The sequence below is a fragment of the Diceros bicornis genome, chromosome 27 (assembly GCF_020826845.1).
Source record: "Diceros bicornis minor isolate mBicDic1 chromosome 27, mDicBic1.mat.cur, whole genome shotgun sequence".
NCBI lineage: Eukaryota > Metazoa > Chordata > Mammalia > Perissodactyla > Rhinocerotidae > Diceros > Diceros bicornis.
In genome coordinates this window covers 34,093,365-34,111,582 of record NC_080766.1, presented here as the reverse complement: position 1 = coordinate 34,111,582, position 18,218 = coordinate 34,093,365, and the positions used below count along the sequence as shown (strand labels likewise).

General features: G+C 38.5%; 2 protein-coding genes across 2 annotated transcripts in view; both read left to right on the top strand.

The window, feature by feature from the left end:
- CRYZL1 (crystallin zeta like 1) overlaps positions 1-9,182 on the top strand; it is a 32,735-nt gene extending 23,553 nt beyond the window's left edge. Inside the window, exons 8-13 of the mRNA XM_058523045.1 lie at positions 413-524; positions 2,331-2,429; positions 3,525-3,646; positions 4,458-4,563; positions 7,624-7,669; positions 8,188-9,182. Coding sequence (XP_058379028.1) covers positions 413-524; positions 2,331-2,429; positions 3,525-3,646; positions 4,458-4,563; positions 7,624-7,669; positions 8,188-8,287 — 585 coding nt within the window. The 3' untranslated portion in view covers positions 8,288-9,182. The remainder of the gene's footprint in view (positions 1-412; positions 525-2,330; positions 2,430-3,524; positions 3,647-4,457; positions 4,564-7,623; positions 7,670-8,187) is intronic.
- Positions 9,183-9,368: 186 nt separating this feature from the next.
- On the top strand, positions 9,369-18,199 carry DONSON (DNA replication fork stabilization factor DONSON). The gene is made up of 10 exons (XM_058523044.1): positions 9,369-9,712; positions 10,405-10,485; positions 11,594-11,797; positions 12,780-12,958; positions 13,812-13,990; positions 14,636-14,714; positions 14,826-14,930; positions 15,418-15,616; positions 16,414-16,626; positions 17,254-18,199. Exons 1-10 carry the CDS (start codon positions 9,410-9,412, stop codon positions 17,389-17,391), a joined length of 1,680 nt encoding a protein of 559 aa, XP_058379027.1. The 5' UTR covers positions 9,369-9,409; the 3' UTR covers positions 17,392-18,199.
- Positions 18,200-18,218: the final 19 nt, after the last annotated feature.

Genomic DNA, 18,218 nt, shown 5'->3' with positions numbered 1-18,218 from the left:
CGATGGAGCTTTTGAAGTGCTTTGATCTTCAAAGAGGGGTAGCTGGACTCGCACATGTGTTATAGGATGAGCTTAGATCATGATGCTCGCAAGGCCCTGAAAGGCGCATTTTTCTTTTTCCAAGGCCATATTTCTGAATGCAGCCCTCCATCTTGAAATCGTGTGCTGTGATCAGGCTGGGTGACAGCGTGTGGCACATGTACCTTTCCCACCACCCCTTCTGAAGAAGAAAGTCAATCAAATGTTTCAACTTTCTAAACTCATCCATATTTTTTTCTTTTTTCTATCAGATAACATTTAAAAACATGCTAAAGTAGCCCTAAAGTATTACACTTTATTCATCAACTTATAAAATAATTAGATATGGCCTCTGCCCTATATCTGTAAACCCATTGTGTATTTTTTTCCACAGGCCCTTGGTACGATAGCTATTCAGTTAGCTCACCACAGAGGAGCCAAAGTCATTTCAACAGCATGCAGCCTCGAAGACAAGCAGTACCTTGAAAGACTTAGGCCTGCTATAGGTGGGTAATATTACTCAACACAGACTTTAAAACAGAAAATTTTGAAGGGATATCAACTTAAAAACTGCACTTGTAAAACAAAGTACAAAATCCCAAATGAAAGTCACTTTTAAAATGCATTTTAATGTCTGTGCTAAGTCCAAGTTTAAGTGATAGTTTTAATTTTTGAAACCTACATTTTTCAATGTTTTTTCTTCTTTGCCCCATTGTTATCAACTTACCTAAGTTTGAATTAGGTGAACTTTGACACAATTTAAAAATACCTGATGCTTCTTTGGTTTTACTTAATAAATCAGTATATTTTTGCATCAATTCTATGTTTCTGGAAACTCAGTTATATCCCTCTAAAGTTGTCTATTTTCTGTGGTGCACTAGGAAGGGAGATGATCCACTTACACAGAAACACAGGTCACATATAGTTTATGATGAATAGGACATGGTGGAGACTGGGGAGCTCTTGAAAAGATTGAACCCATTCAAACAACAATGAATATGGAAAGGAGAAAGAAAATAGAGGCTAAAAAAATTTAAAAGGAGAAGAGAAAGACAGGAGTGGAAAAACTAACAGATGAAGAGAAAAGAGGATGAGGAGAGTGTAAGTGAAGGGCAGGTAGGAGGGAAAATAAGGCTCGTTGAGTGTTAATATGAATGATATCTCCTTAAGTCCTCGACAACCCTGTGTTGGCTAACCAAGAAACAGCATCTAGAGAATTTAGCTTGTCCAAGTATATACAACTAGAAGAAGACTGAAATGGGATTTGAACCCAGGCCTGTCTAACATTAAAGCCATGTTATTTCCATTGTTACATCATGCTTCTGGCAGAGATAACCAAGAAATGGAAGGAGGGTTAAAGCAGGAGCTGGAGAAAGGAGGAAAATAGGAAAAAAAGGAAAAAGAAGAGAGTGAAAATGGAATAGAGGAAAAAAAAAGCATGAACAGTATTGTTGAAGGGAGAGGTTTCTCGTTGGTTAACCCTGCCCTTCCTGGTCCTTCAATGCCCTTTTCCTTGTGCCCCACCCCCACCTCCATCCCCTGAATGTTAGATCACTACTGGACAACACCTTGAATCTGAGCAGCTCTGAGAGAAATTCTCTTTAATGAGAAGGTGCTAAAAGATATAAAAATGAAATATAAACGTGTCTTCATTTGCCAGTTCAGATTCTGAAATTTAATTTTTTAATTCTCTCATTGGCTTGTTCTATCAATATACTTTAAAGCACCCAGTTAAAATTGGTTTAATTTTTACTAACTCTGCTGAAAACAATCTTTCTTTTTTCCTCACCTTCAGGATTTTTCTTTGGGGGAGTAAGTGGGAGAAGTAGGGTGGATTTCCATGACTGAAAAAGGATAAAACAGCCTCAAATAGAGAAGTACCATATCACACAAATATATTTTTGTACTTTTTAACTCTAAAGTCTATTAAATCTGAAAATACTTAAGAAATTGTTTAATCTTTCAATCCATGCCTCAATATGTGTGTACCTCTGTGGTTTATAGATTCTCAGTTCTGGCAGTGTATCCTTTAGCTATAGAGAACAGTCCTCTGTCAAGAGACCAGCCTTGGGACACATTATCCACAAAATGCTCATATTTTTATTTTATTGAATATACCAGTCCCTTCATTTAAATTGATCCTTACCAATACTGGGTTAGATGAGAAAAAGTATAATTTGGATTCAGTAATTGTTTGAACCTCTTAATCCATTTCAGAGAACAGATATTTATCTGCTTTTTCTTTTTCTCTGATTTGTTTGTGTTGATCACATAGAGAACAGTACACTTGCCTGACTGCCTGTCCTTTACAGCCCGAGTGATCGATATATCTAATGGGAAAGCGCATGTTGCTGAAAGTTGCTTAGAAGAAACAGGTGGCCTAGGAGTGGATATTGTCCTAGATGCTGGAGGTGGGTACTTGACTAAATCAGTAATCTATGTCATTTTAGTAATGGATGAATTTCAGAAAAAAAATATATAACCAGGGAATAATTATTAACATATTTATTGATGTTTAGTTTTGTTTTTGTTTTTTAACTTTTTTATTTAAATCAGAGCTTCTTCATTTTATTCCCATTGTAAACACTGTCTGGAAGAGAGAATATGCTTACCTTTTAAAGTATAGGCGTTGGAGTTGAAGTATCTCTACAAAGAATCGACAAACATGATTTCTCAATGGTTCCCAGATGAGACACCATTAGTTCAGGTCTCAGCCAGTGCTTACTAAGTCAGCTCTGCTGTGTACCACTGCCCTCTATTGGATGGCTGCCCCCTGCGGTCTCCATTTTCACCTTCCTTGAACTTTTGTGGTGTAACCAATATCTAACTCCTAATCTGTACACACTTAGTGCCATCGTACCTAAAGGATAGGTTTCACAAGCCTGCGAAGGGATTCTACTTGTACTTTGTTAGAATTTATCTTCTATCCTGAGAATCATAGACGAATACAGCTATGACCATTATGTGTGTTTCTTTTCAACTAGTATTTTCAAAATTTGAAATTAACTAAGAAAAATCTTTCAGTGGGAGTGAATGTATACTTCATTAATTTTTCAAATCGACGTTTCAATAATTATATCAAAGTATCACTATCTTGAGTCTATGAATTCCTTAATCAGAAGTCAACTTCCTCCAAAATATTAAGCCTTGAGTCTATGAATTCCTTAATCGGAAGTCAACTTTCCCCAAAATATTAAGCTATCAATGTTATGATTAAAACTATCAGACTTAGTTATATGTTATATTACCTTGTCTGGTTTTTAAAAAGAGAGACTTTTTATCTTTAGTTATTTCACTTATAATTAAATCTAGAGTAAATTTTATGACCACTTGTAATGCAAAAAGTACATTTTAAGGTGTCTGAATAAATTGCGTGTTACCTTTTCTAAGAAAAATGCTTCCTCATATCTAAATTAAAAAGTAAAGAGAATAAATAAATTGTTGTCAGATTGCTATAAAATATATTTCTTCTCTCTCTCTTTTTTTTTAAACTATTCCCGTGTAAGTGAGATTATTTGGTAAAGATGATGAACCAGCGGTAAAACTACAGCTACTGCCACATAAACATGATATCATCACACTACTTGGTGTTGGAGGCCATTGGGTAACAACAGAAGAAAACCTGCAGGTAAAGCATGACTACCACACCAAAAGGATGTCATTAACAAAGAATAATGCCTGTCTTTTGAGGCCAGATGTGGCTAAATACTGAATTATACCCTATTTTTAAATAAATGTGGTGGTTTTTTTTTTCGTTTTTTTTTTACTTCAGCTACATGTTGGCCAAAATGTTCAAATAGTACCTAGTAGAGAAGTTCACTCAAATTATCTTTAGTGGTTTGGAAGTAGTGACTTCCGAATATTTTAATAGTATTTCAAATAAGATTTTTTTCATAGTAACAGACATTATTGTTGACATATACTTAGCAAAATATTTCTATATAAAACTATGACAATTTCATAATTATTCAAATTGGAATTTACTATATATGTGTATATATACGTTGTCTCCCAAATTACATTTCTCAACAGAATTCAAATTAAATATTTTTGCCATGGTTGTTATGCAAATACCATACTTCTCATATACCAATCTTCACTGATTTTCTGACATCCTCATGAAGATGACTGGTAAGTAGCAGCCAGAAATCTCACACACACACACACACACTCACACTCACACACACACACTCACACACTCACACACTACCACTACATCACCTCTAGATTGGCCTTGCATCTCACCTTACTGTTTCACCATTTTGGATAATGAATTAGAAAACATTATAGTTTACATATTGTTATTAAAGTTTATGTGCTGATTATTTGTGATTTGGGTATTATATAATTTGTGTAAAAGTTTTTCTTGCTGAAGATCCAATCATCTTTCTACTGTTAAACTCACAGTAATTGATCAGTCTTTGTGCCTTCTATCCAAGTTGGATCCTCCAGATAGCCATTGCCTTTTCCTCAAGGGAGCAACGGTGGCTTTCCTAAATGATGAAGTTTGGAATTTGTCAAATGTACAACAGGGAAAATATCTTTATATCCTTTTTTTCTACTGACTTAAGTTTCTGGTTGAAATTTACCTTGTACTATCATTAAGTTCTTTAATTATGATGATAATAAATAATAATAATAGAAGCTACCTTTCATTGAGCATGCCAAACAATGTTCCGAGTGCTTTGTAGGTATTAATTCATTTAAACCTTGAAGCAGCCTTGTGAGGTGTAACTACTATTCTTACCCCTATTTCACAGGTGAAGAAACTGAAGCATAGCAAGGTTAATACATGCCCAGGGACCCAGCTAGCAAGTGGCAGGGCAGGAATCACACTTAAGCAGTTTCGCTCATTTCTGAATGGGAGATAAACCATAGGATGAAAGATCTTGTTTCATTTTACCCTGCATTATGGAAATTTCACATCATCTTAACAGGCTGCATCCTTACTCCTGTGATGGAGCCATTGTGCAAAATATTTCAAAATACTTATCTAAATTAAAGAGTTTGTGGGGTGTTTTTAAGAATATCAGTGCTAGGAAATCTTTATCAAATGAAGATGGGTTTGATTTTAAAAATGGAAGTCATTCAGAGACGAACTGGTGAATGAAGCAGAATCATTCCAGTTTCAGTAAAAGTAATGAAAAGTTTTCTTGAGAATATGAAAGCAATTGTAAAAGAAAGGTCCAAACCTCTTTGGAGCAACTTAAGAAGAAAGCTTTTATTTCTGGATGATTGTTATAAAGGCAGCTGCACTGAGTAAAATTATTAATATAAGAAGTTATATTACTTAATAGAGGATAAAAAGAAGTTCTCGTTACTTAATAGAGGATACTTGTGCATGAAGAAAGAGACTTGCACAGCCTTACATTTGTCTCCACTGAATATCATACTTACTTCTGGGCCGGCCCCGTGGCTTAGCGGTTAAGTGCTCGCGCTCCGCTGCTGACGGCCCGGGGTTCAGATCCCGGGTGCGCATTGACGCACCGCTTCTCCGGCCATGCTGAGGCCGCGTCCCACATACGGCAACTAGAAGGATGTGCAACTACGACATACAACTATCTACTGGGGCTTTGGGGCTGCGGGGGGTGGGGGGGTTGTGGAGGAGGATTGGCAATATATGTTAGCTCAGAGCCGGTCTTCCTCAGCAAAAAGAGGAGGATTAGCATGGATGTTAGCTCAGGGCTGATCTTCCTCACACACACAAAAAAAAAAATTAAAAAAAAAATATCATACTTTACTTCTGTTAAATGTGTATAGTTATATATGTGTGATATGTATAAAGGCCAGCCTCCTCTAGGAGCAATGACAGACTTAATTTGGAGCCTTCAAATAGTAGTATTTAATTAGTATACTGCATACGTTGAGTTTTAAAGAGTACATTTCAAAACCAGAACATCCCCTTAATATAGTGAATGTATGAGTTTAAAGTATTTCTGATTAAATAGTTTTCTATTAAATTTGAAAAATAAATTTAATTTTTAACTTTGTGAAATAACTCTTTAAATTTCAATTTTAAGCAACTTAAATGTCCAATAACATTGTAATTATCAAGAATACCAAAGGATGTTAACAATAGAGAACACCAAGTATATTTTTTTTTTATGAGGAAGATCAGCCCTGAGCTAACATCCGATGCCAATCCTCCTCTTTTTTGCTGAGGAAGATTGGTCCTGGGCTAACATCCGTGCCCATCTTCCTCTACTTTGTATGGGACGCCACCACAGCATGGCCTGACTAGCGGTGTATCAGTGCCAGCCTGGGATCCAGGCCTGGGAACCCTCAGGCTGCCAAAGCGGAGTGCACGCACTTAACCGCTGCACCACCGGGCCGGCCCAGAGAACACCATGTATTAAAAGTAACATTAGTTAGCATGTTTTGAATCTTACATGTAGGCTGGCTGCTTTGCCTTTGTTACTTAATTCTCTCAACTCCCCACCCAGACCCCATGAGAACATGATTTTAACCTATCTAACAGATCCATAGACCATGTTGAAACATGACGTGTTTATATGAAGTGATGTTACATTTTCAAAAATAAGAAATATACGTTTTATACATATATATTTACATATGCTGTTGGCAATTTACATATGCTTTTCTACAGAAGTAGAAAGAGAATTTGCATAGTATAAGTGAATCAGTATTCCTTAAGTTCTTTTTAAAAAATTTTCAAAATGGCTTATGTTCATCTTTTCTAATTTACATTTTCTAAAGTCCTGACTCAGACTTTAGTCCTCACTTACGCAAAACCCCCTCAATCGGTTCACACACAAGCCAGTTGCTGCTTGTGATTTAACATAGAGAGCTCTTTCCGATTGTGTGATATATGCTGTAAGTCATTCTCCATTGCTAGCAATTACATAGACTCTCAATCCTAATATTGTAATTTCAATTAAATGACTAGATTTTTTCTTAATTTTACAGTCTTTTGATTCTCTTAGTGACATATATCACATACACACACAGTTTATTCACTTCCCTGCACACAAATTTGAGCCTATCAGCCAGATTAGTAAATAAATGTGAACCTAAAGTAAGTGCTAAAATTGTTTTTAACTAAAAATAGCATACATAGTGCTAAAATGAAAACCTGACACCATTCCATTACCGTCCATTTAGGATGACACTGGTCATTACTTAGGACAGGCATTAGGCTTGTTTCTTTTTTTTTTTTTTCTAGTGAGGAAGATTGGTCCTGAGCTAACATCCATGCCCATCCTCCTCTATTTTCTATGTGGGATGCTGCCACAGCAAGGCTTGATGAGCCGTGCAGCCGTGCATAGGTGTGTGCCCGGGATCTGAACCCGCAGACCCCGGACCACTGAAGCAGAACATAGGAACTTAACCACTATGCCACCAGGCTGGCCCCTAGGCTTGTTTCTTTTATCACTTGTCTTTAGACGTGAAGGCTCTATTTTGTCACCACCTCTCTCAAATCAGTTCCCTATTTCCCATTTTAGAGGTAAACTTGAGAGCTTACAGAATTTCTGTAACTTAAATTTTGAAAAAAATAGATGACCTGCCTAGCCTCTTCTGCTTATCAAATGGTTTTATTTAATCCTCTCTCATTTATGTTGCCACCTTAACCATCTTTCCAGCTACGTATCTTAAAAGATGTGATGGAGAAGTTATCAACTGGTGTTTTTAGGTATGCTAAGTAATCAAATCATTGTTCTTGTTTATTTTTCTGTTCTCAAGGAGATAGGCATTTCCATTTTTGTTTCAGCTTTCATAATACATGTATTTCCTCCATATTTTATTGTTTTGTTTAGATAAATATCTGCTCTTTAATATATCTCAAAGTGTGTTTTGTGATACACCAGTAAGTGCTCCCCAAGATAGAAGTGGCTCATGAGTTTGCCTTATGCTGTTCCATGTCGGTACCTCACCCCTCCTAAAACAACTTGAAATAACCCATAGCTTAAGAAGAGGGAAAAGTACAACTTTTTTAAAGTTGGATTTCTTTATCAAAAAAGAGGGAGTGGATAAACTACATATTTTTTCCCCGTCAACACTTAACCACTTTTAACAGTGGAAATATTAATGGACAAGTCTGTTTAAATTAAAGTAATAGAATTGAACTACAGCAATTGTCAACTACTGTCCTATGTGCTCCACTCATCTTTACCTTGACTTGACATTTCTAATGATTTCATTCTTCCTCAGGCCTCAGTTGGATGAACCCATTCCACTATATGAGGCGAAAGTTTCCATGGAAGTTGTTCAGAAAAATCAAGGAAGAAAAAAGCAAGTTGTTCAATTTTAATTTTATTTCGCAAACCTCACTTGGATGAACCCATTCCAGTATGTGAGGCCAGAGTTTCCTTGGAAATTGTACAGAAAAGTCAAGGAAGATAAAAGCAAGTTGTTCCATTTTTAAACATGTTTTTCTGCTGAGACAAGATGCTCAGAGTTATTTGAAGTATTTAAAAAGTTATTGTACGAACGGTCAAGACAGTTGTTATTAATATGTGAAGGGAATATTCTAAGGGCCTTTTTAGTTATTGTTTCTATGTATTTGTCTCTGTTATAACATTGTTTCCATGAAGAAACTGCTTTCAGCAGAAGCTACGCTACTGTTGATAAAGCTGAGTCGTTTACTGTGTCAAAATAACGTTATTACTTTTGTATCAACTCCATTCTCAACACATTCCTTCCTTAACAAGTCTTTGCTGTCATAATTTAATCATTTGAGTATATTTTCAAGCCTCAATGGATCGAGCCCATAGACACTTAAATTTTTCCAAGTATTCATTCACTCCAGGGTTCCCCGAGGATCCAACAGGAGCATCACAGAAACTCGCCCGTGGGGCCGCACCGTGTGCGTGGAGGGCTGCAGTGGCGATGCCGGGAGGGGGGACGGGGGCTGCCCTTGCATAGCCAGCGTGCTGATTTCCTGCCAGGGTTCTCGATTTGCGGGAAGGGGGAGGAGAGCCAGGCCCCTCTCGCCAGCTCTGGACGTCGCCACTGTCGTCTGTCAGCTTTTCGAAGCAGCAGCTCAAGTGTGACATTTCCTTTCCATCCAGGCAGCGTGCCCGGGCTCATCGCACCCCTAATGCGGATTTAAATCGCGGTCAGCTATTTCGGTGTTCAACAGGGGACTGCAGACCGGTGCCCTGGACCCCCTGCTTCCCAGGCGCTTGGTACCCGGCGACCCAACTCCGGCGACCCAACTCCGGCGGACAACCCGGCAGGAGCGCCAGGGCGCTGTCTCGCGCACAGGGGGCGGGGCGGCGGAGGCGGCCTCGGAGGGACGCAGCCGGGGCGGGGCCTCGAGAGCGGACTACGGCGCACGCGCGGCGCGGCCCCTGGGGGCGGGGGCGGAGCCGGTGCGCGCGGGAAGCGCTGGCGGGGCGGCCTGGCGGCGCGTCCTACTGCGCCGCGCGTCATGGCTCTGTCGGTGCCCGGTTACTCGCCCAGCTTCAAAAAGCCGCCCGAGACGTTGCGGCTGCGGCGGAAGAGAGCTCGGAGCCTGAGGGCCCCTCCCCTGCCCGGGGAGCGGCCCGAGCCGGCGCCCCGCCGCGCCGCCCTGGCGGCCGGGTTGCTCCTCCGCCCCTTCCCGGCGGCGGGCAGAGGCGGCGGCCCGGCCGCAGCCCCGAGGAACCCCTTCGCCCGCCTGGACAACCGGCCACGGGCCGCCGCCGAGCCCCCCGACGGGCCACCCCGCGGCCAGGAGGAGGCGCCGGGCCCGGTGAGTGTGTCGGTGCTCGCCTGGGGGCTCCGGGGCTCCGTGCTGTGAGGGAGGGGTGGCGATTGGTTTCCTTCAGGGGAAACGGGCGCGGAGAGTGGAAGCCGCCGTGGCCTCCGGTGCCCGGCGCCGGGAGGGCCGCTCCGAACGGTCGGGCTTGGGAAGTGCGCTGCGCGGGCGGCCGGCTCGCGCGTCCCCCACCCAGCCGGAGCCCGGCCGCAGGAGTCCATGCCGCAGCCCTCTGTGGGGTCAGAGCTCAGGGCCAGATCGCTCGGAAAACCCTAGAACACCTCCTCCTGGAAGGCCGTGCTGGAGGGAAGCTTACGAGGCGCTCTGTCCCTGCTGATCGAGCGCCCCTGCTCCCGCGCCCCGAGCTCCTCTGGGGTGGAGGCGTGTCGAGGGCTCAGGGGGTCGGGACTGAGCAGCGTTTGTCTTACCTCGAGCCTTTTGGATCTTTCGATTTGAGGTTTCTACGTCAGTTATTGGATGCGCAAATCGCCGGGCTTTTGTCCCCCCGATTGTGATAGTAAAGTTGAGACGACAGAACTGAAGTGAGGCGCTGATACGCGCCTGGGCGCGTGTGCTTCCCGCGCTCGCGTTCCTGGGAGCCGTGCGCGCCCGCCGAGGCTGTGTGCACGCTGAGAGCGAGCTCCAGCGTCGCTGACCAGTGAAAAGCACCGTTGTTTTAACCTCAGTTTTTAGATGCTAATCAAGAAAATGATTTGCTGCCGGAAGAGAAGTTTCCTGAAAGAACAGCAGATACTGAATTACTTCAGGTAATACTTTTGAAATGTCATTAGAATGTATATTCTTACAATATGAATTCGTACTTCTCAGAAGCATTTTGCTTGGAAAACAGTTGCACAGACAGCCTTGAGGGAGTGATCCCCTCTGCCAGGTTGGAAAGATGGCCGCAGCCCCGGGAAAGTGCTTGGGATGCTGTGGTGATGATGTTTATAATGGCAGCCGCCCTAAAGTAACCCAGAGGTGGGTTTTCCTTCTGTCTCCAACGGTTTTTAACACTGTTCTTGTGTAGGGGGTGCCAACTCGGGCTCACCACTCAGAGCCAAGCCCCTCCAGGCTCAGCTGCCTTTTGAACTGAGTCCTTCACTGAATCTTCAAACCGGATCCTCAGATTACCTCACAGGTGGTGGCCTGTCACTGAACCTTGCTGACACCACCACTGCACTCACCCTCTTGATTCCATTCCGCAGGGACTTCTGTTGTGCTAGTTAGTGTGTCCTCCTGGGAGCCGGCTAGAAGAGTTTCTGCAGACCCCCTCCTTGTAAATAAATGACCTTCACAGGGTCTATTGAAAGTAATTCCCCCTTCCTTTATTTTTTTGTGATGTCACCTAAAAGAATCATTGTAATGTGGAGAATATTGACTTGAAAGGACAGCAAAACACTTTGGGAGGAAATCTTTGAGGTCAGGAAATGCTTCTTAAATATAGCCTCTAAGAGCCTCACCTAAGTTGCCTGCAGGAGCGGCTTAGCTCTGGTTCCAGAGGGGCTTAAAAGATTTTTAAAATACTTGGAAGATTTCTGCTTTGATAGCAATATCAATAGTAGGTTTTACTGTTTTTAATTATGATCATGAAAATAGTACATGCCCCTTTTAACTAAACTACGTAGAACTATAAACTAAAATGTGAAATCTGCCCCTCCACCACCACCACCACCACCAAATCCCCACTTCGCAGGGATGACTACTGTTAACAGTTTAATGTAGCTCTTTCCAGCCTTTTTCACAGTGTGTAGTATATTATCAATGTTATTTATTATACAGTTCATAAAATTTTGGCCTTTTAGTTATGAGTATGTTAGATTTGAAGTTTTTTTTCTTGGTACTCTACTAATTTTTGTGTTCTGTGTTTTCTAAAAGGCTCCGCACATATCATTCTCCGAATCTGATATTCCATCCTCAGATAGTACTGAGTTACCCGTGGACTGGAGTATTAAAACTCGACTCCTTTTCACCTCGTCTCAACCCTTCACCTGGGCAGATCACTTGAAAGCACAGGAAGAAGCTCAAGGTGTCGTCCAGCATTGTAGGGCAACAGAAGTTACTTTGCCTCAAAGTATACAGGTAATTCTGAAAGAAAATAGCTATGTTTGAAAGTAACAAATTAAGTGTAAAATATACTTCTCTGCAAAGTATGAGAGATAGTTCCTTCCATTGCGTTTTTCTTCTGACATTTAAAGACACAAAGTCTTGGAAAATTCTGCATTTCCCAAATGGCGCTTTCGTACAGTTTTTTAGTCAGATTCAGTAACTGCCCATTAAATTTAGAAACCTGTCCTGAGAATTAGTGTTTCGGGCAGAAATTGTTTGAACTAAACCATTCTTTTCTAAGGCCTTTTGAGAAAGAAAATATAAGGAAAAGAAACGAAAAGCAATTGAGGAGTAGGATTGCAAAGGCAGTTTGGTTATTTTACTGATTTTCTCACGTAATGTATACTCCACTTTTTTAAATGCACTAATTCTTGCTGCCTGGGTGATGGTCTATTGTAAATTTAGTAGAGTTAATGAGTTCTAGAATGGTTTTAGAGAAATGTAATTGTATTACTTTCAAGCAGCTCATCAATTCAAACTAGGTTAAAAGGAATTTCTTAAAAGAGGCCCTGGTACATCTTTTTCTTCAATAAATAGATCAGGATGATTTGTGATTCACAATATCAATTTTTACTGGCTGCTTTTGAAACAGGATTGTGAGGGGAGGGGGGTTGAACATAGTGTTACCTACACACACACACACACACACACACACACACACACACAGAAAAAGATAGCCATTGTTCTGCAGGATAGTAGAGACAGGAGAATGTTTCCATCTATGTTTAAGTGTTTCTTCTGATGTATGGTTTAACAGACTGTAATTGCTGTCAAGAAAGGTTTTTTCAAACAGGAATAAACTACATTTTAGCCCCTATTAACAGTTATTAACACTTTCCTACAGGAAGCAGTAAAGATTCTGAGAATAAGTGTGTTTAGTATATTCAGTGTCTTTTTAATGAAATTTTGTGCTTCTAATGGGTAACAACGGTCCAATATCATCTCTGGATTTTAGGATCCCAAACTCTCCACTGAGCTCCGTTGTGCCTTTCAACAGAGCCTTATCTATTGGCTCCACCCTGCCTTTCCTTGGCTACCACTGTTCCCTCGTATTGGAGCTGATAGAAAAATGGCTGGAAAGGCAAGCCCTTGGTCAAATGATGAAACCCTACAACACATTTTAATGAGTGACTGGTAAGATTAGTAAAAACTTGTGCAACACACTAGTGAATTTTCATTTTAGCAGTATTCTCGTTTTTATTTATGATGTGGAAACGTATAGACGTAGAAGGATTTCTGTGTCCTTCTGAATTATTTTATCTGAACTCTTAAAAACCAACATTTAAATTGTTTACATTTTGGGGCCCGCCCTGTGGCGTAGTGGGTAAGTCCAGCGCACTCCACTTCCACAGCCTGGATGGCCTGGGGTCATGGGTTCGGATCCCAGGCACAGACCTACACCACTCATCAGCCATGCTGAAGCAGCAACGCACATACAAAATAGAGGAAGATTGGTACAGATGTTAGCTCAGGGACAATCTTCCTCAAGCAAAGAAAAAAAGGAAAATTGGCAACAGATGTTAACTCAGGACGAATCTGCCTCACCAAAAAATATAATAAATTGTTTACTTCTTTAGCTCTTATTCACTCTTTATGCAATTGTGGGATGTATTTAAGTGTTTGATAAATATATAGAGACATAATTCTTTAATGTTACTCCTTATCAATGGCTGCTTCCTTTCTCATCAGCAGAAGCTCAGAGAAAGCAACCAGTTATCAATTAAATTTTGCTTAAAGAAAAAGTTGTTAATGTTTAAGTGGTAACTACTACTTATTAAAGTATTTAGTAGTCATCAACAAGTCCTGTGACCAATTTTAGCCTTTAAAAGCCAAGTTGTATGAAATGGCAAAAATTCAAACCATTATCTGTAGTATTTATGTTGTGTTTTAAATCATGTTGAGTATCAAGCTGAATTATACAAAATTAAATTTTAGATTTTGAGTTAAATGTTTAATAATACCTAAAGAAAATTTTTTTGCTTCATAGGTCTGTGAGCTTCACTTCTCTATATAATCTGCTGAAGACAAAACTTTGCCCCTATTTTTATGTTTGTACCTATCAGTTTACTGTCCTGTTCCGTGCAGCAGGATTAGCAGGAAATGATGTAATCACAGCTCTCATATCTCCTACAACTAGAGGTTTAAGAGAAGCTATGAAAAATGAAGGTAAAACAATAGGTTTAAAATTAGAATAACACACTATATAATAAACAATTTACTTAAAAGCTAAAATTTGAATTCTTTTAACAGTTGAATTGTCTTTTACCAGTTTTACCTATGTTATTTTAAGAAATGTTTTATTTCTGATTTTTTCCAACAATTATTTAAGGTGTCCCTTATACATAGCTTTGAGTTAATGTTGTTCCCTTCTCTGATCTCTAAACATATATTGGGCTGGAAATTTCCAATCCAAATCTGAATATACCCCGCTATAAATTCCTTGATAATACGAATTACCCCCTTTTAATAACATAATTATCAAACTGGGTCAACCCCTTAGTGGATCATGGAATCTATTTAGTGGGCTCAATCAGCACTTTTAAAAAAAAATGAAATCATGTAGAATATACTTTATGAAAGAGTACCACATGTAGTAAGTGTATGTATTGTTTCCTGAACTTTTTGTTTCCAGGAGGGGTGTGTCTGTGTTGTGGGCTACTGTCAAGAAAGCTTGAAAGCTACCGCTTTAATAATTCAAGTGTAAAAATTCACATTTTCAAATTTCATACTCTCCAAAAGTAGGGCAGTCATTTTAAATTCTTTTAGATTATATTAGAGAAAACTCAGTTACATTTTTGTTTTCTCATGTAGGTATTGAATTTTCTCTGCCTTTAATAAAAGAAAATGGCCATGAGAAGAAAGCATCTGCAACAACCTTGGGACATGAGGAGTATGTGATTAAAATAACCTTTTACATCGTCCTGTAACTTAACTCAGTGCAATAGTTTTGTAGAGAAAACGGCTTTATGAAGTGAGAACTCTAACTATAGCCATTTCCTAGGGAGCAAGCAGTCAGTGATGAGGATGAAGAAGAAAGTTTCTCCTGGCTAGAAGAGATGGGTGTGCAAGATAAAATTAAAAAACCAGATATACTCTCCATCAAGCTGTATCCTTTCAGTTGCTGTTCACTAGAATTGGTTTTCATTGAATTAAGTTAGTGAGCAATGTAATACTGACTGGCAATTTTATTTGACTATAATCTTAAATGATCTTAAGATCATATTAAAACTAATTCCCCATTATGACGTTAAATAACAAACCCCTAAGTACCAATAAACCATGAACAATTATTAAACTTTTTTTTTTTAAGTGAAATTATTCCATTTTGGTTAAGTTTATGGGGGAACAGAACATATTTTTGACTAGAAAAGAAATTAGTTTTTTTAGGTGTCAATTTCTAGCAAATTCAGATGGTCAAAGAGAAATCATTTTGATTTGAACAGGTGCCTTATGATTGTAGTGAAGAAGGGTAGCAAGAACAATTCCCGTTTGGAATGGGGATAAAAGGGTCCCAGGTGATTCAGAATAAAGATACCTGCTTTTCCCGTTACTATGGTATTGCCTTTTGCAATTTCCTTGATTGTCATCTTCAGGCGTAAAGAGAAACATGAAGTACAAATGGACCACAGACCTGAGTCTGTTGTGTTGGTGAAAGGAATGAACACCTTTACATTGCTAAATTTTTTGATTAACTGTAAGAGTTTAATTGCTACCTCAGGTCCACAGGCAGGACTTCCACCAACCCTCTTATCCCCTATAGCTTTCCGAGGTGCCACAATGCAAATGCTTAAGGTAATTTAAAAAAAAAGAAATTCTACACTAATTCTCATAACCTAGCTTTTTGAGTACTTTTCCTCTTTTGATATGATAAATTCTTGATTTTTTAATAATTCCTAGCGTTTTTACATGGTACGTATTTTGTTTTTGCTTTCCTCCCAGTAAAATTCTGATATAAAGTTATATCAAAGGATTATATGAAAATATATGAATTATAGGAAATGTTTTATTTGAATTCTATGAAAAAAATTTTATTAAATAAGTGTAATTGGCAAAAAAATCAATTTGATGTTAATTTCCTTTTTTGCCATAGGGAAAGTTGCTTAATCTCATTTTGTCTCATTTCTTAACCAATGAAAGAACATAGCCAAGAATGTTATGTTAAATTATAGATCTCAAAAACTGAATCATGGATAAGTAAAAAAAATAACTGTATATCCATATTGTTAAAAAATCATGTGTAAATACAAAATATATACTGCATGTTAACAGTAGAATATTTTTTGTTTTCCCAGTATTCTGCATTGAAAGTGTATTACTAAATCATAAAAGGATACTAATCCCATAGGAAAAAATTATATTCTCTAGAATATACTTACACTGATAATCTCATAATGTGGAGAAGAGGATGCTGGAGACAGAATTTACTGAACATTTTTACTCATATATATACATTCTTTTGATGTCTGATACTTTTGTTCCATAACTATTAAAGGGAGGAAAATCCAAATGAAAAGCTATTGAACACATTTTTAACTAGGGACAAAAGCTTGCGAGATGGTGACCATAATTTTCTTTAAATTTTTTTGAAGGCACGAAGTGTAAATGTGAAAACACAAGCTCTTTCTGGATACAAAGATCAATTTAGTTTGGAGATTACAGGTCCTATCATGCCTCATTCTCTACATTCTGTGACTATGCTACTCAAATCTTCACAGAGTGGGTCGTTTTCTGCAGGACTGTATACACATGAGCCAACTGCTGTATTTAATATCTGGCTGCCAGGAAAGAAAGTACAGGATAAGGTAAGTAGACAGCTATAAATACATTTAGTTGTAGCTAGTTTCCTCAAACTAGATGGAGAAAATGTGATTTATGATGAGCCAAACTCATGTTTCAAGTTATTAAACTGTACTACTTAATTTGATCAATTATAGTTACTAAGAGGAAGGGATAATGTCTATATATATATGTTGTTTTTGTAAGGTGAATTTTATGAATTCAGGCTGTTGTACTCAACAGTGACTAAAGAACTTCCCAAACAAAAAGGCAAGTTATTTTCATTGTTCTCTCAGATCAAGAACTTAATAGTGTCTATTTTATTATAAATAACTATGGGTATGTATTTAACCATATTTGCCTTTAATTTTGGACATATTTAGGTTTTTATTTAGAGGTTATAATTAAGACCTTTAAAATTGCCTCTCATATCAGTTTACTAGACTTACCAAAATAACAAAAATTAGTATTTTTGGATGCTGTCACTATGCAGAAATTCTTAGGGTCAACTTCTATTGATAATCATTAATTGCCCTTGCCTTATAAACATGAACACGGCACTTATTTGTCCAAGTTCCCTTTGTAATTATTAAAAACTTGGAGTGTTTCAAGACTGATGTGCTTTTTACTAACTTGTATACAAATTTCCACAGGAAACTGTTCATGAGGAGCTTGCTAACTGTGGGTTGCACCCTAAGACTCTGGACCAACTTAGTCAAACAGCAATGCTGGGGAAATCATCTTTACGGCATGTGAAAATGAGTGACTACATTTATAATTGGAGGTCCTGAACACCAAAGTAAGCCTAAAAGGAAACTATGAGGAAAAAAGCCCTTCTAGCAAGGAAATTGAAGATTCTTAAACCTTTGACTTTAAAGTTCATTTTGGAAGTTAAAAGAAAGGAATTTTTAAAAATTCAAATGTTTATAAACATTAACCTTTTACATTTAACTTTTACTACATGTGCTAAGCAGTAGGATTAAGGTTTTAAATCATTTTGTTTTTACTATTTTGATTATATTCAGGTATGGACATAACTGAAACTTTTTAAAAACCTCAAATAACTTGAATGAGAATTCTAGCTCCCTACAACCTAATTATAAACTGAGTAGAAAACTCAATGTCATTGTTTCTTGCAAATAGGAAATTGAGGCTAACTTAATATCAATTATCTCACCTTGGGAATGGGAAATTGAGGCTAACTTAGTATTAATTATCTCATGGCATTGTGACTAATGGCATCAGGGCAAAACTATTAAACAATTTACCTAGGATTATTAGCAGGTTCTAGTTTCATAAAGGTAGAAAACAAATGTAGACAATATCTACTGAGCTGACCACTGATGCTTCCTCCTTAGCTGTTTTTCCTGATTTACAAATCCTCTTTTCTCAAATATATGAAATCTGTTTTTTTAATGCATGTTTATTCAGATAAGGGCATTTTGTATTACATACAGAATAGTGTTAAGAGTTGTAAAGTATGCTCAGCTGTCACAGCAAAGAAGTATTTTATCTTGTAGGTATTTGTGTGTGTATGTGTATATATATAATTCAAATTTTCTTAAATAAAAGTGCTTAGAAATCAAAAGCATTGGGTAAAGAAATAACAGTATTTAGT